Genomic DNA, 24,576 nt, shown 5'->3' with positions numbered 1-24,576 from the left:
TAGTTTGTCATTCTTGACGTTTCATCTCCAGAATGTGTTGACTGACTTGGCCGCCTCTCTCTCTCCTGTATAGCTGCTGTACTCTCCGGTGGAGAATGTGAAGCGCGTGGCAGCGGGCGTTCTGTGTGAGCTGGCCCTGGATAAACAGTCAGCCGAGCTGATTGACGCCGAGGGAGCCTCTGCTCCACTGATGGAGCTGCTGCACTCCAACAACGAGGGCATTGGTATGCACCTGGACTGTTACTCTCACTGTAACCATTCAAATGAAAGTAGTCTTGTGAAGCCACTAGACAGATGTACAACCTGCAATGTTGGCTCGCAAGATCAGTTTAATCTTTTCAGTTAAACAGTAAATCCAACCTTGAAGCATTTTGTAAATGGAAGTGTGCAGCCCACTCTGTTAAGTATTGTTGCTTTAATGAAACAGATTGCAGGAAAGTTGAGAGCAAGTCGGCCCGAGGGTACAGTAGAGAATGTTGTGGTGGGATTCAGGCAGGTCTCCAAAGACGGGGATCTAAAACACTACACTGCTGTGTATCTGAGCATGCTGGAGTGGAACTTTGTCCCAGTGTTGACCTCAGACACATGTTTCTGCCTCCTTAGCCACCTACGCTGCAGCCGTCCTCTTCCGCATCTCTGAGGACAAGAACTCCGACTACAAGAAGCGTGTGTCCGTGGAGCTCACTCACTCCCTCTTCAAACATGACCCGGCTGCCTGGGAACTGGTGAGTGAAGGGCTCCCTCTGTTGGCGGGAAGTGGAAACTGCAGATCTTAATACTTGAGTTTGCTTTGTCCAGTGCAATCATCCCGTGATTAGAATAAAGTGCAAAGTTTGCAGGAAATGATGTGGTCAGGTTTGTTGCTAAAAGTTTGAGATGACCGTAGTTTAACCTTTGCTTTTCTCATGAACACTCCACAGGCCCACAACAATGTACCCATGGACCAGGGCTATCCAGATGGTGAGTGAATCGCTGGAGCAGAACTGCTCATATGGCAGGCAGGCTCCTGTGTCTATCCAGCTCTCCACATGAGTACATGACGCCCTCCCTAGCTGATCAAAAACATTCATCCAATTCATATTCATATATTATTTTAATGACTATATAGTTACATTAAACGACTTGTTACATCACTTCACTTACTCTCAGACACTAATGCGCCGTGCTTTGCAGATTTTCAGTTTCTGCCATTTTTTGTGGTTAACGAAGCTAATACTACATGTATCCCGTGTTGCAGAGCTGGACGGTTTCCAAGGTCAATGGCTTCCAAATGACATGCCCATGGCCATGGATGCAGAGGGAGAGATGCTGCCAGAGGACTATGGTCAGACGAACATGGTCTACGGCGGACAGCAGTACTCTGACGCATACTAACAGAAGGTACATACAAACAGGAGTCCATGGATTCATAGAGGAGGCAGGTGGCCTAGGGCAGTGGTTCTCAAACATTTTCATGTCAATTATCCCCAAATGGATATGCATTTGTTTTTATATTTTGTGCCAGGGACCCTGATTAGAGAAGATTTTTGTCAAGATTTGACCACATTAAAACATTTTTTGCAGATCTACAAGCTCACAACTATTTTCGAATAGCAGAAGTAAAAAAAATAAATAGGGTTTAAATGTTTAAAGTGTTCCTTATTTTGTTGAGGACTTCCACAACGCCCCCATGGACTCATTTGAGAACCAGTGGCCTAGGACGGCTGGCTAACCTCTAATTGTAAATGTCAGTTGTGGCCATGGGTGTATTTCAGCTGTTGAACTCAACAGTCAGTCAATGTGCTCATAAATGCGAATGCGTATAGTCTCCTGTGTGTTTTCTGATGCTAACATGATCGTTTTCCTTCTAGACCCAGAAGACTAACAGAGGAAGAAGATGAGGAAGACCTGAGATTGGGGGGAGAAGAAACAAGCAGTGAACACATCCATTTCATCCACCTCTCTCTCTCCCTTCAGCTTCAATGTAATATATGCAATTATTGCTGACTGTGGGACTCAATTATCTTAACAGGGCTTTTACTTTGTTTTATAGTATAATAATGCTGGCGATACTGACTATGATGATGATGACGATAATGCATGTAGGTTGAGGAGGACCTTCAACAAGTGTGTGACTGTGTGTATGCGTTGTGTGCGTGTGTGTGTGAGTGTAAGCTTTTGGGTGGGTAATCTATGCCAAAGAGATTTTATTTTGAGACAATAATCATGTAGCTTTTTTTCCCTTTTCTTTCTTTCTTTCTTTTTTTTTTAACAAATAAAACGTTTATATTAGTTGAAAACACTGCCAGAGGTGGCTAAACGTGTACAACACACCTCACACTGCTCAATCATTCTTCCTTATAGCTCCTTTGCAAAGGACACTGCTACAGTCTAATTACCATACCTTTAACACTATATATACAGTATATCAAACCACCTCTCCCACTGTGACCTGCCTTCCTCTAACTAGGGGTTAGTTTGTGAATTAAAATACTGACTGTTTTCCATTTACACTTATTTAGTAGCAGAGAATACGAATTAAGTGATCGGAAGGTCTTTGGAAGAATTATATTGTGACCTTTATAGTATACGGTTGCCCCCACTCTCTCAATTGGTAATTTGTCAGTCAGTTCATTTTAAATATTAATTTATCAACTAATTGGTGATTGGGATCATAGTTGAGTTTTTGAATAGTTTCTCATCGTTGTGTGTATATTGCATAATGCATCCGTACACAATTGTTACCTGCAAATCATGACAACATTCACAAATATATAAATGTGGTCTTTTATAAACGGTTCACCTGAGGTGTAGTTTTTGCATAACTGTATTCATTTGCAGGAGGATATTGATGTGCGGGAAGTAAAGTTGAACTGACAGTTGGATTAGCCAACGACGTCCTGAGACAATGATCTGACTAAAAAGCATGTGTTGGTACAGCCCAGGAACTAGATCAAACTACTGACAGGGAATTTGTCTTTATACTTAAGAGTTTTTACCTAAAATTTGTTTAAGAAAATAAAGAATATATTAAACAAATTGTGCTGTCAGTTTTCATTGAGTGAAAGAATGTGATATGGTGATCACACTTCTTTGTAATGGCAGAGAGGATGAGCCTAGTCTAGATATAGACTACTAGGCCTGGCTGTGCTGGCAGTGAACTCCAACCCTAACTTAATTTAGAACTTGAAATGGCACGTGGGTGCAGGGGATGGAATTAGCCCTGTTCCAGTTCTTACAGCGTGTCTCACTGTGAGAGACTCGCTGTAAGCACTGGACCAGGGCTAGGCATGAAATGTGTGAGTGTGTGGGTTGCGTTGCATTATGGTGGTAGGTAATACAATTGTACAATTGTGTGTGTGTGTGTGTGTGTGAGAGAGAGAGGGATAGGCTAAGGCTATGCTATGATATGATATGATACGATACGGTCATACGGCGCTCCGGGCGCTGGCTATGTAAGCGGTACAGTTATTGGGTCAATTTGGCTAGCGTTATAAGTGACATTATTTATTATTGATTTTAGTCGAATGACGGGGATGATAAAAGTCACTAGTCTCAAATAGATAGGTGTCCTTTGTAAACTTTTGTAGAAGGAGTAGGCTACAGAAAATAAAGGCTGCCAGCCTGCCGCTATACACTCCAGCGTATAGTGATTCTAAAATGATGTAGGTTGATTGAATACTTGATTGATTGATTGCGTGCGTGCGTGTGGAAGTTCCACAGTGGAACAAGTTAACAACTACATTTCCCATGATACGTCAGTAGATGACTAAACAGACAACAGAGCAGCTTCATCGCTTTGACAGCTGAGTCGGAGTTAGTTTGCTGCTAGGAGGAAAAGTTGTGAGCGGACAACGACCGTGAACAACGCCGAGTACATGAATATGTAAGTTTATCTTGTGCTTTCTGCTTACTTCTTAACTATTTATGCTGTTCTTCCCATGGAGAGCTTCCTTACTATCCGCCTGATACACCACAGACGTAAAGGGAAATGTCCAGATAGCACTCAGGGTGGGAACTCTTTGAGTCTTTGGTGGTAGGAAGTGGAGCCTAGACTTGTCTCTTTCTTGAGGAGTTTAATTTAGAGACCTTGTTTTATTGTCTTACTTTAGACTGAAGTTGATCCACTTCACTTCACACTCACAGTTAGCTAACAGTCTACCTGTGACTGTGAGCTGATGTTCGAAACCTTAATTTTTCTTTTTTTTTGCAGACGTCGCACCCCACAATGCTTTTTTAACTGATATTATTAGGCTATTTTTTGTTTGCGCTTGATTTGACCATTATCCTGTTGGTAGGCGATCTTGTTTGTTGCTGTCGTGGCTGTGGACAAGAGCATCCTCCGTGTGTGTGTGTGTGTGTGTGTGTGTGTGTCATAGGATAAATCTATGAGACACTGACTATCTCAGCCGGTAATGCTTACATACTGACAATCACTTTCTGTCACATCACAATGATCACATCATACTATCCTGAAAGCATTAGGCTTATTAGCACAATGAATGCAAAGGACAAAAAGTCAAAGCAAAAAGCATTAGGGGACAAAAATCCATTCTAGCCTATTTGATCAATCTTCCCCAGTCAATACTGTTTAATGTCTGTGTCCTATCGGGGAAACTGATGTTTAAAATAGTGGTATTGCTCTTAGTGCTACAAATAATAAGATAATGTAAAACAAGGATTCCAAGCCTTTAACATTTTTTGAAATGTCTTTACTGTGAAAACATTAGAAATAAGCTGCAGGGAGACATTGTAAGGGATGAAACGGAAAGCTATGGTGATGATGCGATTAACTTCTAGATGAGCATCAAGTTTTGACTATGAACTATACAGTACACAGTACACTGCATAGTTTGTCAAGAGAAGAGGGGAATTAATTGCTACAGTATATGGAGTTTTGGGAAGGCTGAGCTGATTCTTATTGTGCGAACAGTAGGCTACTCTATAGTATAATATGCTCAGCTGTCTGTATTTCCACATGAAAGAAACTTCAGTCTTATAGCTGTATGTGACACAGTACCACACACAGCCAAGCTTGTTCTTAATTTAAAGACCATTGAGATATATCAATGTAAATGTCGATGAATGCATTGTGGAAGGAAGCACTTGCACAACCTCAACTAAAACCCAAATAGGAAGCCTGACTAACACGTAACAGGAGATTGCTGTCTGCCCTTAAGGCAAAACCGCTAAAGACAAACTCCAGTTCAGTAAATTAACTTGTTGCCTATATGCCTACATTATTTGTTTGTTTTGTTAATCTTTCTACTGTACCTATCTGGGTACAGGGTACAGTAGAATAGACCGGTTAGGCCGAGCAGCTGAAAGAATGCAATGTTTTGTTAGCCACTTGCATGTGTGAGCATGACGTAATGTAGATTCTAGATAGAATATCTGCTGTGTAATTTGACGTAATCAAAGCCAGATCATGAGCCATGAGTCAAAAGACACTCACTTCTAGAAAAAAGAAAACAAATCTGCATGCCAGGGTTGATGAGAAACTTTAATGCCATTTATGGTATAATCACAGCATAGCACAAAGCCATCATTTAGCCTTGATACTGTTGTGTCCGTCTTGATCCAAGGCTGAGCCATCATTATGAGACTATTAGAAAAACATCTGACAGCACAATACAAACAAAGGTGGTAAAATGTTGGCTTTGGGACAGGATGAAACTTTCACTTACCAAAATATCCATAGACATTTAACAGTAATTTATACCTTTTTGTCCTCATATGAGATTTTTACTACCAGATTAAAAAGTGTTTGCAGCTAAAAACTCACATTGCCTCTTCGTCAGAGCTGTACATTTGTTGCCATGAGTACATTGACGTCCAGTCGTGCAATGCAATGGGCAAACAAAAATGTGCCCATGCAGAAGAAATGTTATATTACTGTATGCTACATGAAAATAGTAATACATGGGGAATTGTGATACAAATTAAGTGAAACATTTAACAAATTACATATTTTGTATATAATCAGTATATAATGACACAGTATTGTATTTTATAACAGTCAAGTTATATGAAAACGTAAAATAAGTTAGCTGCGTGTAGTCCTAATCTCGCTGGCCTGATTTTAATCATGAACTCTGATTTACATTAACACTGGATTTGAATGTCAAGTAGCCTCTTATGCAATTTGACCTTTGTACTGCTTACTATCACTTGATTATAATATTGGTGATTAAGGAAATTAAGCATATTCTCTGATGTCACTACTTGTAATTCACTCTGGGTGAGAGATTCAGCTAACAAGGAGCTTGAATGAGAGTCAATTACTACACGCACACAATATTTGTCTTTGTTTTATGGCTAGTTGTCAGTGTGTCCTCACTTTCTGTCCTCATTTACCAGTACAGTGGATCATTGTCTCCAACATTTAGCTAAGCCACTTTTAATGACCATATTGACCTGTAAACAGTAGGCTGTTCTGTGCCTTACTCTTCTAAGCCAGCTACAGTGTTGTGGCATAAAGGTTAATGTAAGGCCAGCAATTGTTGTAAAAACAAATATCTGGATTTTAGTCAAATTGGGTCTCTCAGACTTCCATGGCTTTGCTTCACACTACAGCTGATATGGCCACCAAAAGCCTAGTCTGAGATGCTGAATAACAGCGGGTGATAGCCAGACGAATTTTCCGGACTGTAGAGCATCAGTCAAATGGAGATACACATCGGCTGGTGTGGGGGATTGAGTGTGCAACGTTACATAATTGTTGCTGCTCTAACCATTATAGCAACAGTTTCTCTAATGGTTAGAGCAGCCATCCAAAGTGCTGCATGGTGGCAGAGTCATGTCTATGCCACACTGCAGCCCTATGTTATACACAATAAGCATGCCTACACACATAAAACAAAATACATCATATTATATTTACTGTTCTCAGAAATTTACAGAAAATCACAAAGAGGATACAATTTGACCCAGTAAATGATGGTGTATGGTTGATCAAATGTAATCCCTCCTGACTTCAGATCAGAGCCTGTTTCACTCTGCTTATAGACACACTGCGTCCCTGTTCTAAAGCCTGCCAGGTGTACATTATTGAATGAAACAAAAATTACACTGTTTTGTTTGATAATGACAAAGTCAATAATCTGTTAATGGAACACATAAATATGCCTTTGACCTCACTTAAGGCTGTAATTAATCAGTGCTTGATCAACAGTCAAATCAGACAGCCTTGCATTAATCAATAAGCCACTGTGTTGGGAACGGTGATAGTCATTTACCTGCGATAACAAGCTAAGCCTGCCAATGTGTAGATCTGCTATTTTCACTACTTCTTAAAAGTTTTCTTCCTAATTTGTTATGGCTGAGAATTTATTTATTCATTAAATTCTTGCTATGCATCCAATGTCTATGCATTTTAAGCATACTTATAATTCGTTATAATCTATAACAGTATAATTGCTTATAACTGTATAATTATATATAGTACAAATATAGGTACAGTGTGGGTAATGAGATGTAATAGATCACATTATTGATTGGGAGGGAATTGTTAACGGATGATCATGGGAAGGGCACAAAGTTAATATTATTAGGCATTAGGCAAGTGGTCTGCGGAGCATTCCCTGGGGGAGGGCCCAGGGTCTGTATTCCTGGGACTCGCATAAATACGTCTCTGTATGGCTGAGACACGAAGGCACACACGACAGATATTCGAGGCGATGCTGCTGTTCATTGTATCACATTCGGTGCAGTAGGCTATTGTAACATTGTCCTTGGCTTTGACTATACTTCAGACAGGACATCTGTAACCGCACGTCACCAGGCTTTCAGCTGTCTGTCTGCCACCCCCCCCCCCCCCCCCACCACAATGCCTGTGCTGTTTCACCCGTGTTTGGTTTGAAGTGATATCGAGTGACATTCGAATTTGCAAAGTTGTCGCTATGTTATTGGGGAGGAAGCGAGGCTGCGAGAGTGAAGGCACTTTACTTATCAGTATGGCTAAAGCTTGGGGACTGAAGGTGTGTTCAAACCTGTAGATACAGTATATGTTTCCAGTTGCTTCAGTTGCTTCACGTTGGTCACGCAGGTCAGCATTTGTTTAAAAAACGTATACACGGTTGGACAACCGTGTATCCGACCCACTCGAGGCCAGGCACTGCACTCCGTGTGGTGATGTGGAATGCGTGTGTCGAATTAGAAGTCGGTGGATCGAACGGTTCACAAGTTATGATGTGTACACAGTACACACACACACACACACACACACACACACACACACACACACACACACACACACACACAGAGACGTGGTGAATTTATTGTAAGACATAAGCATACTATATTGATTGTAATTATAATGCATAAATAAGTTGTATAGAATATTACAAGAATTATTGAATTATAATGCACAATGCCGTTTGGCGGAAACATTACTTACGTATGTCCAAAACCGTTCCATTTTTAATACCAGTATTATTTTTAAAACATGAGCTTGTTGATCTGCAATTTTACTTTTGTGTGACACTTGTGTGGTGAAGTTGGGCATTAATTGACATGAGTTGCAAGGTTTCTGATACAGTATGATTGGAATAGTGGGGATGGACGGACGTCGGGTTGACTGGACAGACAGACTAACCAATGGGCTGAACGACATGGCCATCCTTAGAGCCCTAGTGGGGCTAAAAACAGGTACTGATGTCTGCCGACACAGGGTAGTGTGTAGATCTGATTTCACGGCACAAAGACCAGTGCTTTGTAGAATTTGACTAATGCAAATGACTTGGATTCAGTAGTACAGTAGATGGAAGTCTATAGGACTGACTCACAGAAGTCTGGCTTCTCACGGCATGCTTGCTGAACTATTTCTTCACTAAAGACATGAACTGGGACTTCTACGATAGCTAAACACTGTACGTTTTGCAGACCATGGAGTTGGAGAGCCCACGCTGCTCCACATCGTTTACTTGATGCTAATAACTGGGATGCAGCTGTGGTAAACATAAACTCTGTCATCTGTCTCTCTCTCTCTTCTTAACACACACACGCACACGCACACGCTTCCTCTCTTTCTCACACACACACACACACACACACACACACACACACACACACACACACACACACACACACACACACACACACACACTATAATAAACACGCCCTCTCCCTCCTCTCTGTATATTTCCTTCCCCCATCCTCTCTCCTCTCCCCCTCTCTTCAACCCCACCCACCCTCTCTCTCTCTCTCTCTCTCTCTCTCTCTCTCTCTCTCTCTCAGGCAGGATACAGACTCCTGTCGGGACAGTAGCTGAGAAAGGCAGCTACAGGCAGCAGCAGCGGCGAAGGGCCTTTCATCTGACGTGCACTTTTACTGAAGGACACACAGGCCAATATGTGTACAATGCCCTCTACAAGGGTAACTACTGGAGCCACACAGTAAGTCCCTGACCTATACTAACATACAGTATGTACTGTACATAATACTAATTGGCTATTATGTATGTTGTTGTTGTGTTAAGTCCGCCATACCTGGCCAATGTTGTTAGCATCTGATAATAGTAGTATACTGCTGGACACAGAAGACAAACAAGAGTTTCCTGTGCAAGTTTAAATAATATTACAATTCAGCCAGTTTCTGTAATGCATACATATCATAAGACAGAGACATGCTGTATTATTTTGTTACAGTATTTCTAGCTTTGCTACTTGATTGGTCAATACTGATTAATCAATACTGTGTGTTTCAGCACTGTAAACCATCCTACTAAACATTGCAAGTACAACATCCTGCAAAGATAAATGCTGTAACAAAAGACTCTAACCTTACCCTATACCATTGGGTATCTTATATATAGTTCATAAACTTCATATTAAACCTATATTAATATGGTGTAGGAGCCATGATGGTTAATACTTACATTATAAAAGTTGTTTTAGACAGCACGGTGTGTGTCATTGATGCTACATTTGTTACAGTGTAGCTGTGTCTTTTTATGTTGATTGTTTAGTAGCCAGGACAGAGGCCCCAGTGTTCTCCTTGATTCTTCTCATGTCAACATGCCAGAATCCTAAACAAAGTCTCATTCTATTGGCGTGAGTCTATGTAGATCGAGTGGAGTGTACTGTATGTGGAGGTGTAGACTAAAATGACTGACTTGTTACCATATTCTGTGGAGGGCTGTTTAAACTCTGACTCACTCACCTGCTCCGACTGGAGCAGGTGAGTGATTCAGGTTTATTGAGTCATTGTTCATAGGCTACCTCTCTGTATGTTTTTCAACCTGTCCTTTTGAATAGACCTCCATATACAACGCCTGACTGTGTGACGTTCTGCTTGTGTGTTTTGCTGTGACAAGGTGGTCCGTCACCTTCACGGGCATAGTGGGAGATAATGCAGGGTTTTAGTGTGTCACTGTACTCGCCATGAGTTTTCAGACATACTGAGGAACTTCTACCACTAATTAATTAACAAACTGAAGGTGAATAGTTTGGCACTCCTTATTGAACGTGAAGCGCCGTGCATTGTGTGCGCCTGCATTGGGTTGATTATTGACTTATAAGGCTTATAAGCTGTATTTGTTATACGCCAGGTGAACCCAAGTGCAGACTCAGACAATTAGACAGGGTTAAGGTTATAAAGGCATTTATTAAGAAGTTGTGGTTGGGTGGGGTGCAGGTCACTGGAAGCTCAATTTTATGGGAAACGGCAGCAGTCAGTGGAGATGGACGCAGGAGCAAGCCGAGTTGGGGCAGGCTAGGGATGGCAAACCTGGGCAGATGAGATGGGGGACTGGAGACAGGAACCAGAGTTGGAATAGATGTCATGAGCAAATAGCTAGGATCAGGCAGTGTGGAAGCCAGGTATCAGAACTTTTGCAACTGGCGGGGCTTGACTTGAGCACACCTATCTCCACTTAGACAAACAGGCAGGCATGCTCTAGCTGGGCGGAGCAGACATTTTCTAGCATAAGCTAGCTATATCACTTGAGTACAAGGCAGGTGCGCTGCCAGCAAGGAGTTGCATCCTTTACGAGCGAATGCCTGCACCGAGCAGCAAATTACCAACTCTGTCGACTAGTGCGCTGTCCGAGTTGTAAACCGAGTTGGAATAGGTTAAAATGTACTTTGAAATTGCACATAATAGTACTTTAATTGATGTGAAACATAATTTTGGTTCAGAAACCTTATTGACATTCAACATAGCTACTTAGGTTAGCTTAGCTTGACAAAATGAGCCGATGAGAATGTGCATCATCACACAATATCTGTGTGTGACCCAGGATTTAAGGGGCAGTCCCGAGGGATGTACTTACATGTATAGATTTACATTCCTTAGTAACGGTAATTAAGACCTTGTAGTGCCCAGGGCTATGACCAGGTTTAGTTTCGCTGCCCCAATACGTTTTTCTGAATCACAGTCATTGTATATCAGACGTATTTCAGAAGCAGAATCAGAATCATCACAGGTTTGCAGGTGTAAATAAGTGGGTGAAATACTTTTTTTCCCCTCGAGTATGCTCCCTTTTATCTATTATCCTGACGGTGTAGAATAATAAAAGCTAAAAAATACCCCCCAAAAAGGAAATAACGTGTTGTGGAACTCACACAGAAGTAGCTGTCTACCTCCATTAGTGCTACCATTTAGTGCACATTACACAAACTGATCATAATTTTCTTTTAAGAATTTGCTTTATGCCTTTATTACGATAGCACAGTGAAGAGTGACAGGAAACAGGGGAGAGAGCTTAGTATCTGTAGCCTCTTTTTATTCCCTGGGATGGGTTTCCACTCCAGATATATCTGTTCCAGTTGTCTGGGTGACTGTAGTGAGCTGTGAAAATAACCTGCAGGTCTTTTCTACTTAAAGGTCTTCTGGACACTTCCCCTGTTCTTTTCCCAAGCTCAGCTCACAGTTTTATTCCTTTTCATCTTGTCTTCTCTGGCCTTCCATCCATCTAGTAAAATTGGTTCTTGTACAGCTTTACAGCTGTGTCTCTACTAGTCAACACATGTTTGACTAGAGTAGACTGTCCTCTGTCATTATGCCTTGCCTAAATCCTCATCTCAACCCTACGTATCTCTTTTTACACACAGCTGGGCCCTTTCGTTTTGTTAGTTTATTTCCCCATCTCTTTCATGTAGCTAAACTCAGTTTGTGCTCTTATTATTGTCCACTGGCCAGTGGCCAGTGCATCATATCCTGCCTTTTGTCATGCTGATAAAGCTGCTAGGATAAGGCTGTGACTGTGAAGAACTGCTGATGGGATTGTTGGTGTGGAGCTGTTGGGATCTCTTTGGGCGAGGGGTTTGATGTCACCCTGTGTCCCTTTGAGCAAGATACTGGACACCTTCCTGCTCATATTTTCCTCTGTCGGTCTCCTTTATCAATAAGGTCAGACGATGTAACAAACCCTGTCTTTATGGGCATACTGGGCAATTGGATTTGTTAATGGTTAACTGTACATGCTCTGTACACAAGAGCCTGATAACTATTAATACAGCTGCACCATTATGGATACAAATATTATCATATGGATTTTATTATCTAATATCTATACGATTTGATTACACCTTTTGTGTTCTGTATCAACATGTTTTCTATTTTTAATCACAGTGCCAATATAAGCGTTACAAAGAGTCAAGATGTCATAGTTTGATGCAATAATGAATGGGGCCATAAAAAGACAACATTCACCGTATTCACACACTTCAGACAATATACTCCTACTTCATGCTCGAGGGTTATCCCCCCCCCCCTCCCCGCTGTATGACGTAAGTGCAAAATGGACAGATGTCCTTCCCAACCCTAAAGGCAAAGTGTGCGGGAAAGGTTGTAGTGTAGGACTTCATCATATCCTGCAGGGATACCATGGTTTCTTGTACTAACTAGATCATCACCAGGCTTTGAGCAGTACAGGCAGCCAGTGGAGTGAGTGCATATTTGTGAACATTTTGGGAGGTTGAAGGGTTCGTGCTTCCACATTCTGGATGAAGATTTTTGAGAGAATGCAGGTAGACCAGCAAGGAGGTAGTTGCACACACATCACATAAAGACTTGGTGGCCTGTATAGTAACTCTGAGGACCACCATATATAGACCACCACCACCACCATGGTAGGTCTATGTATATACCGTGAGAGTAACTCTTACATTGTGGGGCATAATGATTAATGAGTGTCATTATCCACATTTTGTTTATTGGTTTTATAACGAGCTTTCACGATGGTTACTTTGTGTGCGAACTCTACAATTTAATTTCTGTTGAAGGACATGGTGATTGCCACACAATATCCTTGTGTTAAGGGAACTACTTATAGATAAAAACACAATAAACATGATGAATAAAACATGAAATAATCAGAAGGGCAGAGAGACTGCACCTGAGCACCTGTTTACAATACCCAGAATTATTCTAACCACATCAGCCCAGTTTGAGATTATTCTAATTTGGGTAATCTTATAGTTCCATTGTTCATACATAGTCATAAAAAAATATAGTAGTTCAATTTTGTATCATTTAGCAACTCAAATGAGTGAGCTGTATATGTTTTGTGACTCTATACAGTATAAACACCAGGAGATAATGTCCAGGTGTTTGTGTGTGTACTATACAGTATGTGTATTTGTCTTATCTAATTGAGTGCACCAGTCTAACCTTGCCGTCTCTCACGTAGTGACAGAGACACATGGTGAGCGTGCAGGAGAGCTCGTAGTCATTGTGTATTGTTTGCAGAGTTAACAGTTTGCCAGATAGTGAACTGATAGTGAACTGACACACACACACACACACACACACACACACACACACACACACACACACACACACACACACACACACACACACACTATTCTTGTTTGGTTAAGATCAGATGTTCCATCCAACTTGAGATTTTGAAACTGGCAGTAGGCTATAATCCAGTAAAGGTCTCACAATTAAACTAGATAAAGTCTCCACCAGGGCAGGTGAGGTTGTGGCCTCCTGGTAGCGCTATAATAGACCAATGTGAAAAGGGTGCCATTTCTTTTTACACCTTGGATGATTTGAGGAATTTTGTTCCAAAAATGTGTTTTGCAAAAATCCACATGTTGGTGGCACTATAACAGGCCAATGTGAAAAGGGTGGGATATATTCCTCAGCCTAGTAGAAAAGTCTGTGAAAGATTTCACATAAATTGCATGCTGCAATCTGGAGTAATATAAAAAAAAAAAGTTTTACAAAGGTCGGCCACCTGGTTGCTCTATAACAGGCCGTTTTTGAGGCAGAGGTTCATCGTTGGCATCCAGGGAGTGTGTGTGTGCAAAATTTGGCATCGACTGGGTTAACGGTGCCGGAGATTAGCTGGTAACAGACGGACTGACGGACACACACACAATCCTGCAAACTTTGAAAGCCAATGTTAGCCAATTAGGCCGGAATATGAGATATCGGACAGATTCGTCTTGATCGCATGACTATAGGGATACTGTGTAACGATTTGCGGGATTGTTGGACAGAATCTGGAGAAGTAATATCCAAAAATGTGTTTTACAAAAGTCGGCCTCCTGGTGGGGCTATAAGAGGTCGTTCTGGAATATTTGGGGCAGAGGTTCATCGTTGGCATCCATGGAGTGTGTGTGTGTATGTGTGCAAAATAAATGGTTATTTGTAAAACCTTTTTATAGCATTTAATAAATAGGGGGTCCACCCTGATGTCAGCCCCCCTTGCTGTAAATGGCTTCCCGTCGAATCCTGCACGTCTGGCACTGGAGGCCTCTGGAGTGGGCTGTATTTTGTATGCCCTGGAGCAGTTGAATAAGCTCGGTTACACCCTTTAGTCAAAGCACTTGGGTCGGTGAGCCTTAACTTCTGACGTGGTCCCTGATGAACAGAAAACAAGTTATCTTCACATCGTCATTTTCTCAGATCCCTGTGAGACCGAAATACAATGGAATATCTAGGGGCAGATCAACAGTGTCCCTCTGGAACTTGTAACAAGTAAAACAAAAGAAAAGGAAGGCAGCCATGTTTCCTGGTCATTATAAGTAGGCCTAAAGCTTATCGTTTCACAGGGTGTAGACTTCCACTAAGAAACAAAGTCTTTACTTTTGGTCTACTGGTTTGGGGTAATGTTTTAAAACACTAATTGCATGTTTCCTACAATGTTTTTAGCTGTTTTCCAATGTTCACGTCTCTATCAGGGAGCTATACTTGCACATACGTGACCAGGCATGCATGTGCACGTGGCCACACATACGCATTAGCGGCAAACTGCGGTCATAGTTAAACATAAGAACAACAAAAGAATCCCACACGTGTGAAGTGAGGGTGCATTCCGTGCTCAACAAATCAAATTACAAATGTCATTCCGGCCAATGACAATTTGCATCTTCATTTTTCTGTCCTAACTTTTGGCTTCAATGTTTGTGTTTACACGGACACCAAAAGCTGGACATAGGAGGGGCTAGCTAGCGCACCTAAAAAAAAGCAGCGTACAATTTAGGAAAGTGAAAAAGGGCTTCGCAGATCTTGTGCATAAGCTAATGGACAATGGCCGTGTGCAAATTCAGATCAATTGGTCCAGCCAGTGAGGAGAGGACAGTCAGACACCTCTATTGCAGTAAGATGGATTATGCGTGATCTTGTCACCATAGGTGAAATGAGGTCTTATAAACCCAAAGAGAATCCAGTCAATTGTGCAGGTTTCAGGTAACACATAATACTATGGGTAAATGATAGCTATCCAGTCCTAAGCATTATTGTACTTGGAACACCAGACCAGTGATCAAATGTACTGTACTGCCTGAGCAGATGGAAGCTATTATTGTAAATAAAGTTGATATACCGGTAGTTCATGATGTCCGGTTGACGTAGAGGTCAAACCTTTGCCTTCCACTGAACATACCCAATGGTTCACGTGCCTCTGGCTTGGGCGGCATACACCCCAAACGAAGCTGGCAAGGGATCATGTTCTTGTCGCTGCACTAGCGACTTGTGACTGGCGGAGATGTGGGGGGATGGAGTAAACCTCTGTGCAGTGTGCACATTACACTTTCATGGTGAAACTCCTTGCTGTCAGGTGAAAATAATTTGTAGGAGTAGGTACTGTACGTACATGCAGTAGTAGTTTACTAGTAGGATTGGCAGCTTCAGGGGAGCATAGTACACATGGGAAATGGATTAAATTGAGGAGAGAAAAAAGCTGACATTTCAGTTTGAACAATGCATACAGTATATATGCTGCTATTTATGATGATAATGAGCTTTTGGATGGAGGTGGTTTATATTTATGACGAGAGCTTTTGGATCATGACGAGTTCATGAGTAGTGATATTTTGACGTGTGTACCTGTATACAGATCAGCATACTTGTCATGATTTCAACACAAGCGTTTTAATATTCATGCAGGAGAAATGCATGAAAGGGGACACTGTTTACAGTAATGCAGAATAGAGCAGCGCATGTCGGACCATCGCTTTTTCGCATCGTATCGCATGTCCCCCCGCTTCGGATCTTCGGTGTGTCGGAAAAGCGTGCGCACTCCCGTCCTGTCGCCACATCGCAAACTCATCCCTCCTCTGATAACTCAGTCCAGCCCAGTCTCAACCCCTACATACAGTAACAGTGAGTAAGGTTAGAGAGCCCTCCAAGACTGGATGGCTGTTGACGTCAGAATACACTTCTATACCTAGGTTGAAAAATGCTCCTTGTCCACGAGGGTGAGAAACGTCAAAGTTCCACTTTTTGTATTATACTGGTATGCACTTTGTCCTACGCACCTGTCATCAACCTATTGAGGTGTGCATCAGCCTTTTTCTAAAAACCATAACGGATTTCCAAAAATATTTATATGAATTATTTTAAGCCTATAATGTAGGCTTAAATAAATAATTTAGATTTTATCTAGTTAAATAAAGGATTAATATAAAGAAAATAAAAATATATATTTCTACACTACAGTGGCTATTGCTTACAGTACTAATGCAGGATATGCATGAAGTTGGACTTCTACAATGGCGGCCACTATCCAGCACTTTATTTCTGCTTTGTCACATGAACAAGCCACTCACTCTCCTACAGTTCCCAGGGCAACAGTAGGTCCAGAGTCCCAGACCTTGTCGGCCAATTATAGAAGAGACCAGAATGCCCCTCCCACTCCCCTCTGTTAGCTAGCAGATAGTGATTTATCCAGGACTGGTTGAATACAGACTGGAACCAATTAATGTATTTATCCCCCCCCCCCCCCCCCCCTGCTAAGTAGACACCATCTTTCAAATGCATTCCAATGGCATTTTTTCTGAACTTTCTTTACTTTAGCTTTTCTCTTCCACTGTCAGACACGCGGATGCACGCGCACACACTCTTGCTCTGGTCTACAGTATAGTAGAATGTTCCTGCCCCCTTCCTCCGCCAATAGTTCCTCCCTTCACTCATGCTCTCTCTGCCCTGTGTGCCCCCTCTCACGTACACACACACCATCTTGTAGGCAGATTGTTTGTAGAGTACCACGACCTCTCAGATCTCAGTCTGACACTGACTGAGGTCAAAGGTGCTGTCAGACACTGCAACAGTTGCACCTTTATCCACTTGCTTTATGTGTATAGGGATTCATGCAGTTTAGTTTATTTTTGAGGGGTGCTCCTCCAATGCTAAGTTATGTCATATGGCAGCCAAGTCTATGGGCTTTTTAATGTTTGTTTAGAGCAGCAGTTAAACAAACTGTGTGTGTGTGTGTGTGTGTGTGTGTGTGTGTGTGTGTGTGTGTGTGTGTGTGTGTGTGTGTGTGTGTGTGTGTGTGTGTGTGTGTGTGTGTGTGTGTGTGTGTGTGTGTGTGTGTGTGTGTGTGTGAGTGACACTGTGTGTGCGTGTGTGCGTGCAGTATTGTACAACCACAATACTAATCTCTCCTTGAGCTTCAGTGAATTGTGCAGCTCTGAAGCAGAACCAGAGTAGTTCTCTGCTGACAGGTTGGGTCTGTTCCCTGGCTTTATGTCTGTGCGAGAGAGAGAGAGAGAGAGAGAGAGAGAGAGAGAGGCTAATGATGCTATCCACCAGCGTGACAGTTGAAGTGTCACAGTTAAGTGGGCGACAGAGTCTGGCTGTTTGACAAACCAACAGGCAACAACACTCACCGCCAAATTAGACTTGACGGAGGGACAATGTGTTACACAAAATAATGAGCGTGTGTGCAACTGTGCATTTGTTTCTGTGTATGTTTTGGAGTGTCTGTATATCTGTTTGTGTTGACATAAAAATGCATACGTATTTACTTAAAATAAATAAAATAAATCAAGCAAACCCCACGGGACATAAACATGCTAAACTCTTCACCCTATGACACTTTCATGGTAATTTCCAACAACTCTTATGCCATTATGTAGCCTACACTGTATTTCTCTCTCTCTCTCTCTCTCTCTCTCTCTCTCTCTCTCTCTCTCTCTCTCTCGGGGGGAGAGGGTATAGAGGGGCAATCTTTTTTTTTTTTAAGATCAAAGTAAAGTTTAAAAAAAAAGTTAAATGGCAGATCTTAAATATGCAATGCAACAAGACAAGAGCCATTTACATAGGAATAATGAGTGCAGTGGTGTGTCCTAAAAGGAATATTTGTTAGCAAACCGAATGGCAGTTATAAAGAACACTTTCTTAAGCTTGAATTTTAATTTGTGTCAATTTGTGGCACAAATCATAAAAAGCATAAAATACAGTTCATACAATGCAGTCATAACGTATTTTTTCCTACTACGTATTTTACTGCATATTCCAAAGGGGTTAACTGTAAATGATGCACTGCAGTCTGTTTCCTACTGTAGAGACAGAGCACACATAAGTACCCCTACTACTGTAATGGGCTGTATGATATAGTAGCCTCCGAGTCTCGTGTGCGAGCTTCCCTCTATGACAGCTCTAAGTGCAGAAAGAAATGATGTGTGGCAGGGAGGGCTGGGACAGGGTGAACCTGGCGAAGACCCATTTCACTCAGCTGATTGCATGCGACCAGGTCGGGCGATGGATATGTAAAAGTGACATGGGTGCTATTCAGAATGGGCCTTGTGGGGATGGGGGGGGGGACTACATAAGACTGTCCGCATCACGACTACTCTGCACACTAAAGGCACCTTACTTGAGAGAAATCAATGCAAAGTGTGTGTGTGTGTGTGTGTGTGTGTGTGTGTGTGTGTGTGTGTGTGTGTGTGTGTGTGTGCGCGCACGTGTGCGCGACAGTACCATCCAGTGGTAGCGGAGGCACCGCTCAAAAATGTATATTATGCTTGAGTAAACAAAAATTCAGATTCTAATTCTAAGGAACAGATGAGTTGTTACAATCCTAATGATTTTATTTGTTGAAATAGGCAAATAACGGATCTCTTATAAAGCGTATATTTTTTATTCTCTACTCCTATCATGTTGGTGATGGTGATTTTCCTTTGGTGTGACTAAAACCTCTGACCTGAAACCTGGCTGAAAAAAAATCCAGCTTTTTACATGCGATCCCCTCGTTAGTGTGTTTGTGCATCTATAGTATGTATATATGTATTCTGAATACAGTATGTATTCTGTATCTATGGTTCTTCATCGATCTTAGATTTTCCTGCTGTCCTTTTTTAAAGTTCTATAATATATGTCGTCAAGGCCTGTGCCATGGCTCAGTGGTCAAGGCACCTTGGCTGGCAATCCAGTCTGGCAGTGTGCCGCGGGTTCGACTCCCGATCCCGACGGCCTTTACTGCATATCTTCCCCCATCTCTCTACCCATTTCCTGTCAGCCTACTGTCTGTCCCTCCATAAAAAAATATAAAATAAAGGCAAAAGCCACAAAAAAACAATCATCAATCATTTTGTACATTCAGGTGTCACCTTTTCATTTTGGAACAAAGTTGATAATCCCTCCATAACCTGTTAGGCATGTATTGTACTAGAATTTCGCCGGCCGATCCTAGTTACATTGCAGCGCAATATGGGAAGAAGGAAATAGCGGGAGGTGACAGACTCCACTTCATGTTTCAGCTGTGTTTTTAAACTCAGTAGTGTGCCCTGCACATGTAGTAACGGATGGGTTATAAATTATTATAATAACAGAAAGTGTTTTTTATTTCTCATAAAAACGCAAACATGGTGAAACAGCCTATTTAATTTATACAAAAGGAGAAGAGAGAGAGCAATGTGTTTGTGGCTCAAACTTTGTCTAATATTGTTTTAGAGCAGTGGTTCTCAAACATTTCCATGCCAAGAGCAAAGGACCCCCAATATTTTTTCAATCTACAAAAATAATCCCCAAATCGCTTATAAATTAAATTAAATTACTTACTAATCGCTTATTTGGCAACACTGGCCAGAAATTACCAGTGTTGCTTCTTTTTGTCTTATTTTGTATAGACCTAGGTGGCTTGTTTCTGCCATAGAGTTATACTGGCAACACCTGGCTTCAGCTAGCTGGTGCTGCTGCTCTCTCGTCTCTGTGTGTACTGTCAGTCCCAGCTCCGTGACTGGGAGATGGGACTGTCGATAGTCTGGATAGAACTTTCTGTTACAGTTAAATCAATATAAAAGTACCACACAACTGAAAAGTATTGCGACTGTGACGGCGATCATGTTTGGACATCTATGGACAGCTATTTTTCGTGGCACATTATGTTTAATCACAACAACGTCACGTTTACTTTAGCTCCTCAATGTTTGGGTCGGGACATGTATGTGTCTACGTGCGCTCCAGTCTTAAGCATTAACATTTCAATGGCCGAGGATCGGTAAGAGTCTATTGTTCCGTGTTGTTGTTATTAGACGTGTGACAACGCAACAATAGGAAGCGATTACCACGGTCCATTCTGTTGCTGGCGCTCCGAGTAAAATGATCTGATTATAATCAGCTGTTTTATGTGCGTGCGTGCAGGCCAGGGTGTCACCCAGGAACCGATAGAGAGAACCGAAATTTAATTATTGTAATGGGTACCCGGTACTCGAGCATGTTCGGTTCGGTACCGGATTGGTCCCGAGGTTCGGGACCCACCCCTACCCCCCCCCTCTCTCTCTCTCTCTGACGTTCTCTCTCTCTCGCTCGCGCGCGTTACTCTAACACGTCTTTCTGTCTTTCTGTCTTTCTCTCTCTCTCTCTCTCTCTCTCTCTGTCAGAAAGCGTTGTCAGTTTACTCACAGCACCGTCACTCCTGTCAGTTATTTCGTCGTGTATTGGTAGCCTATATGAGCCCAATATTGGCGTTACGCATTTCACTTGAATAATGTTGTGTGCGCACGTGCGCACGCTGAGAAAGACAGTTATGTAATGAAACTGAAAATTATAAGTGCTGCACTGCTGTCTCGCTGGCGTATAGCCATTCCTGTGTGTGTGTGTGTGTGTGTGTATGTGTGTGCAGGCGTGTGTAGTCGGCATTGGCTGGCAGGCGAAAATAGCAAAAGCTATACGTGTAATGTAAATATTTCGGCACAATCCAAGTAGTGACAATGAACAATGTTGATTTAACTAAGGGATTCGCTGAGTGTTTTATTTTGTAAATACAGGGATTTAGAAGTGATAAGCAAAATAGTGAGCCAATAATTTCTCCCCTTCCTTCTGTCTGTTATCCTGCGAGAGCCCTAAAAAGCAAGATGGCTGCCGATTGCGAGCTGAGAGACGGAGAAAATAGTGACGTGTGAGCCGGGGGCGGGCCTCTGACAACAGCATGAACACAGGGCAGTGTTGCCAGGTTTGCGAATTGTAAGCGAGTTGTAGTGTGTGTAAGTAGCCTGGTTAAAAGGCCTTGTTTCTGCCCGTGTTGGGGCAACAGCATAATGTCCACAGTTTCTGTCCACCGCTTTTGGCACGTGACCAACTTAAGCCTTGTTAAATTAGATAAATACAGTCTGTGCCTTTGGCCTGCATGGGGCTCATGTTTTATTGACTGACAGCTCAGGTATCAGCTGTCTCTTTGTCACTGGTCTGCTAAGCATGAAGCCTTTGTGTTCATTTCGTCGCCATGGCATTATTCCCGCAGTAATGCTTGTCAATTTAACGATATGAAAATGTACAGGGTTGTCATCTCATCAGTTATATCAAATAAACTGTAAAAGGACTTGTAATGTCAGACTTTAAACCATGGGATTTCCCTGGAGCATATAGCCATATGTTCTGGCACAGTTAAGTGACCAGTGACTGGTTTCCCCTTGCAGCCATTGTCTCTGTAGCGTTACATCATTGTTTACAGTGTCAATTACAGATCAATAGCAACGCATTGCCTGGCTGACTCACAGTATACAATATGAGCTTAGAGTCTTAGACAGTCTCCTGTTCACTCAAACACAGCCTGTTTTGTAAACAGTACAGTATGAATGATCTTTGTTCATCCATTTACATTCAGCTGACACTCCAAATCCTCACATTAAAGAAGTACAGAGATCGGAGTCATAGTGCCCAGACTTTACTCATGTAATCCTGGATTTTATATGTGGTGCAAGTGAATAAATGAGTTATTTTGTGTTGTGTTGTTGAGTAACATGGGTCTCAACATCTCTCTCCAACTCTTTAATAAAGAGAAAATACATTTTCAGATGGCGATTCCAATCAAGAGAGAGATCTATGGGTTCCTGGATACAGGATAAACCAGTCAAATAAGATGTGATGACACAAATTATTTACTGGTAAAATGGGAATTAGAACACTAACTTTTAAGCTGAAAACTGGTTTCTCTCTCCGAGTCCTGATTGGTTGGAATTTGTAACCCACCTGAAAATAGTTGGTATATTAAAGAGCTGTAGAGACAGGGAGAGACCTCTGTTACTGAATACATGGACATAGCTGAGGAGATCTGATTGGAGGAACAGTGGTGGGATGTCATAGCTCTTGTTGGTACAAAGTTTTCTCTACACACAGGATGCGCTGCCCCCTGCTGTTTGGTTTTATAGGACTTTATTGTTTATAGCACTTTCCACTTACTTGTTTTATAATGTGTCTAATTCCAGCAACATGCTGAGCAATCTGGGAACCCATTGGCAAAACAAAACGGTGTCTGGTCTCCTGTGTGTAGCTAGAGGCTGGTCATGGAAACTCTGATCTCTCTCTGACCCTCAGAACACAGTCCCCAGCCTGGGCCATGTGATTCTGACCCTCAAAACACAGTCCCCAGCCTGGGCCATGTGATTCTGACAATGAAAAAGGCTTTATATACCTGGTGTCACCCAATTTTGCTCAGTCACATCGCTGTTTATAACTTCCCTATCAAGATTATTTCATTTGTTCTAATGTAGTTCAGTTTGAATGTATAACGTCCTGCCAGTTACATACTGTATTCATTATAAGAAGAAGAAACAAAAGAAGCCAGGCCCAGCCTACCAGCGTGTCGCGGGTTTGAGTCCCAATCCCGACAACCTTTGCTGCATGTCACCCCATATCTTTCTCTCCATTTCCTGACGGACTACTGTAATTTGTCAATAAAAGCCAGAAAGGCTAAAATATAATATCTTAAAAAACCCATTTAACACATTTAATTATAGCTATTCCGGTTAAATAAATGACTGTGATGGGGACTTGAAAAATATTCCGTAATAAATCCTTGTTTTGTGAGCAGCTTACTGTAGATGGGAAGGAGTATGTACTGGCCTTTACTATCTGATCATGGCCAGATTATTGTCATTTGTATCGCATTACAGTAAAGCCAGCATCCCTAGAAGCACAGAGCATCTCTTCATGGGTATTGAAGATTATACTAAAGTATTTTCTATAGATATAGGTGGTAACCAGCAGTGATCTGATGCAGCTTCACAAAATTATCTTTGTCCCTGTTTGAGGGTTATAATGTGGGCCTATTGAGTTTGTAAGAGCAAGTTCTACATAAATACTTTCGAGTGGAGTTGAGTTGGTTTGGTACAATCAAACTGTTTCACAGATACACTATCTGCTGTAGAGTGGAAGGTGGAAATCAATTAATCTCTCTCTCTCTCTCTCTCCCCCCCCCCCCCCAGATCCTGATGCCCTGGCAGCCTGCAATTATTCCCTGAGCCACCAGGGGGCCTCGGTCCCTCCCTGGGACGCCCACCCTTCAGTCCCCTGCCTTCACCCTGAATCCTCCAGCACCAGTCAAGCTGTCCCACCCTGCTCCCCCTCACACCTCTCCTCCTCTTCCACTTTCTGCCTCCTCCTGGCCACCACAGGCCCTCCTGGCCTCCCAGCTAGACTTCTCCTCCCTCCATGAGGGGCAGGGGGAGGCGTCAGGGGCCCTGGATGAGCTGGGCTCCGTTCATCTTCCTGGGAACACCAGGCAGCCGGGACCAGGGGGCCTCCACCATGTTTCAACCATCACAGGTAGGTCACACACAAAGCTGTGGTGAGTTGGATGGGAAGAGAACTACCCTAGCTCACTTAACAGCCAAGTAAAGAACATAAATTTGTGTTTGGTGAGACATAGTTGTCATTATTAACATAACACAGAAGAACATAAATTTGTGTTTGGTGAGACATAGTTGTCATTATTAACATAACACAGAATAACATAAGAATAGGTATCATTATTAACATTACACGGAATCAGAATCATCTTTATTGTCACATCACAGTTTTACGTGTAAAATAGTGGTGAAATTAGTTTTTGTGCATAGTTCCCATCGTGTTATTTTTCCAAGAAATCAAAGAAAGGGAAGAAGAGAGGGGTGGGGGGTAAGGAGATCAAGGCAGGAA

The 24,576-nt window shown here is 42.1% G+C and overlaps 2 protein-coding genes across 6 annotated transcripts in view; both read left to right on the top strand.

Annotated features, from left to right (window-relative positions):
* LOC308312915 (junction plakoglobin-like) overlaps window positions 1–2,246 on the top strand; it is a 32,185-nt gene extending 29,939 nt beyond the window's left edge. Inside the window, exons 12-16 of the mRNA XM_080759702.1 lie at window positions 74–224; window positions 604–725; window positions 921–960; window positions 1,238–1,380; window positions 1,851–2,246. Coding sequence (XP_080615828.1) covers window positions 74–224; window positions 604–725; window positions 921–960; window positions 1,238–1,374 — 450 coding nt within the window. The 3' untranslated portion in view covers window positions 1,375–1,380; window positions 1,851–2,246. The remainder of the gene's footprint in view (window positions 1–73; window positions 225–603; window positions 726–920; window positions 961–1,237; window positions 1,381–1,850) is intronic.
* A 1,242-nt stretch (window positions 2,247–3,488) lies between these two features.
* hap1 (huntingtin associated protein 1) overlaps window positions 3,489–24,576 on the top strand; it is a 50,909-nt gene continuing 29,821 nt past the window's right edge. For 2 of the 5 annotated variants that reach the window (XM_080759234.1, XM_080759235.1), the window contains exons 1-3: window positions 3,489–3,865; window positions 9,217–9,374; window positions 23,865–24,204. In XM_080759234.1, the coding sequence (XP_080615360.1) occupies window positions 24,091–24,204 (114 nt within the window). In that variant the 5' untranslated portion in view covers window positions 3,489–3,865; window positions 9,217–9,374; window positions 23,865–24,090. Of the gene's footprint in view, window positions 3,866–9,216; window positions 9,375–9,946; window positions 10,032–23,864; window positions 24,205–24,576 lie in introns of all 5 variants that reach the window. The other 3 variants (XM_080759230.1, XM_080759233.1, XM_080759231.1) reach the window with 2 other exon arrangements.

This window comes from Protomyctophum bolini, assembly GCF_963924005.1.
Source record: "Protomyctophum bolini genome assembly, chromosome: 3".
Lineage (NCBI taxonomy): Eukaryota > Metazoa > Chordata > Actinopteri > Myctophiformes > Myctophidae > Protomyctophum > Protomyctophum bolini.
Note: the sequence above shows the minus strand (reverse complement) of the source record. Positions and strands in the feature narration are given on the sequence as shown.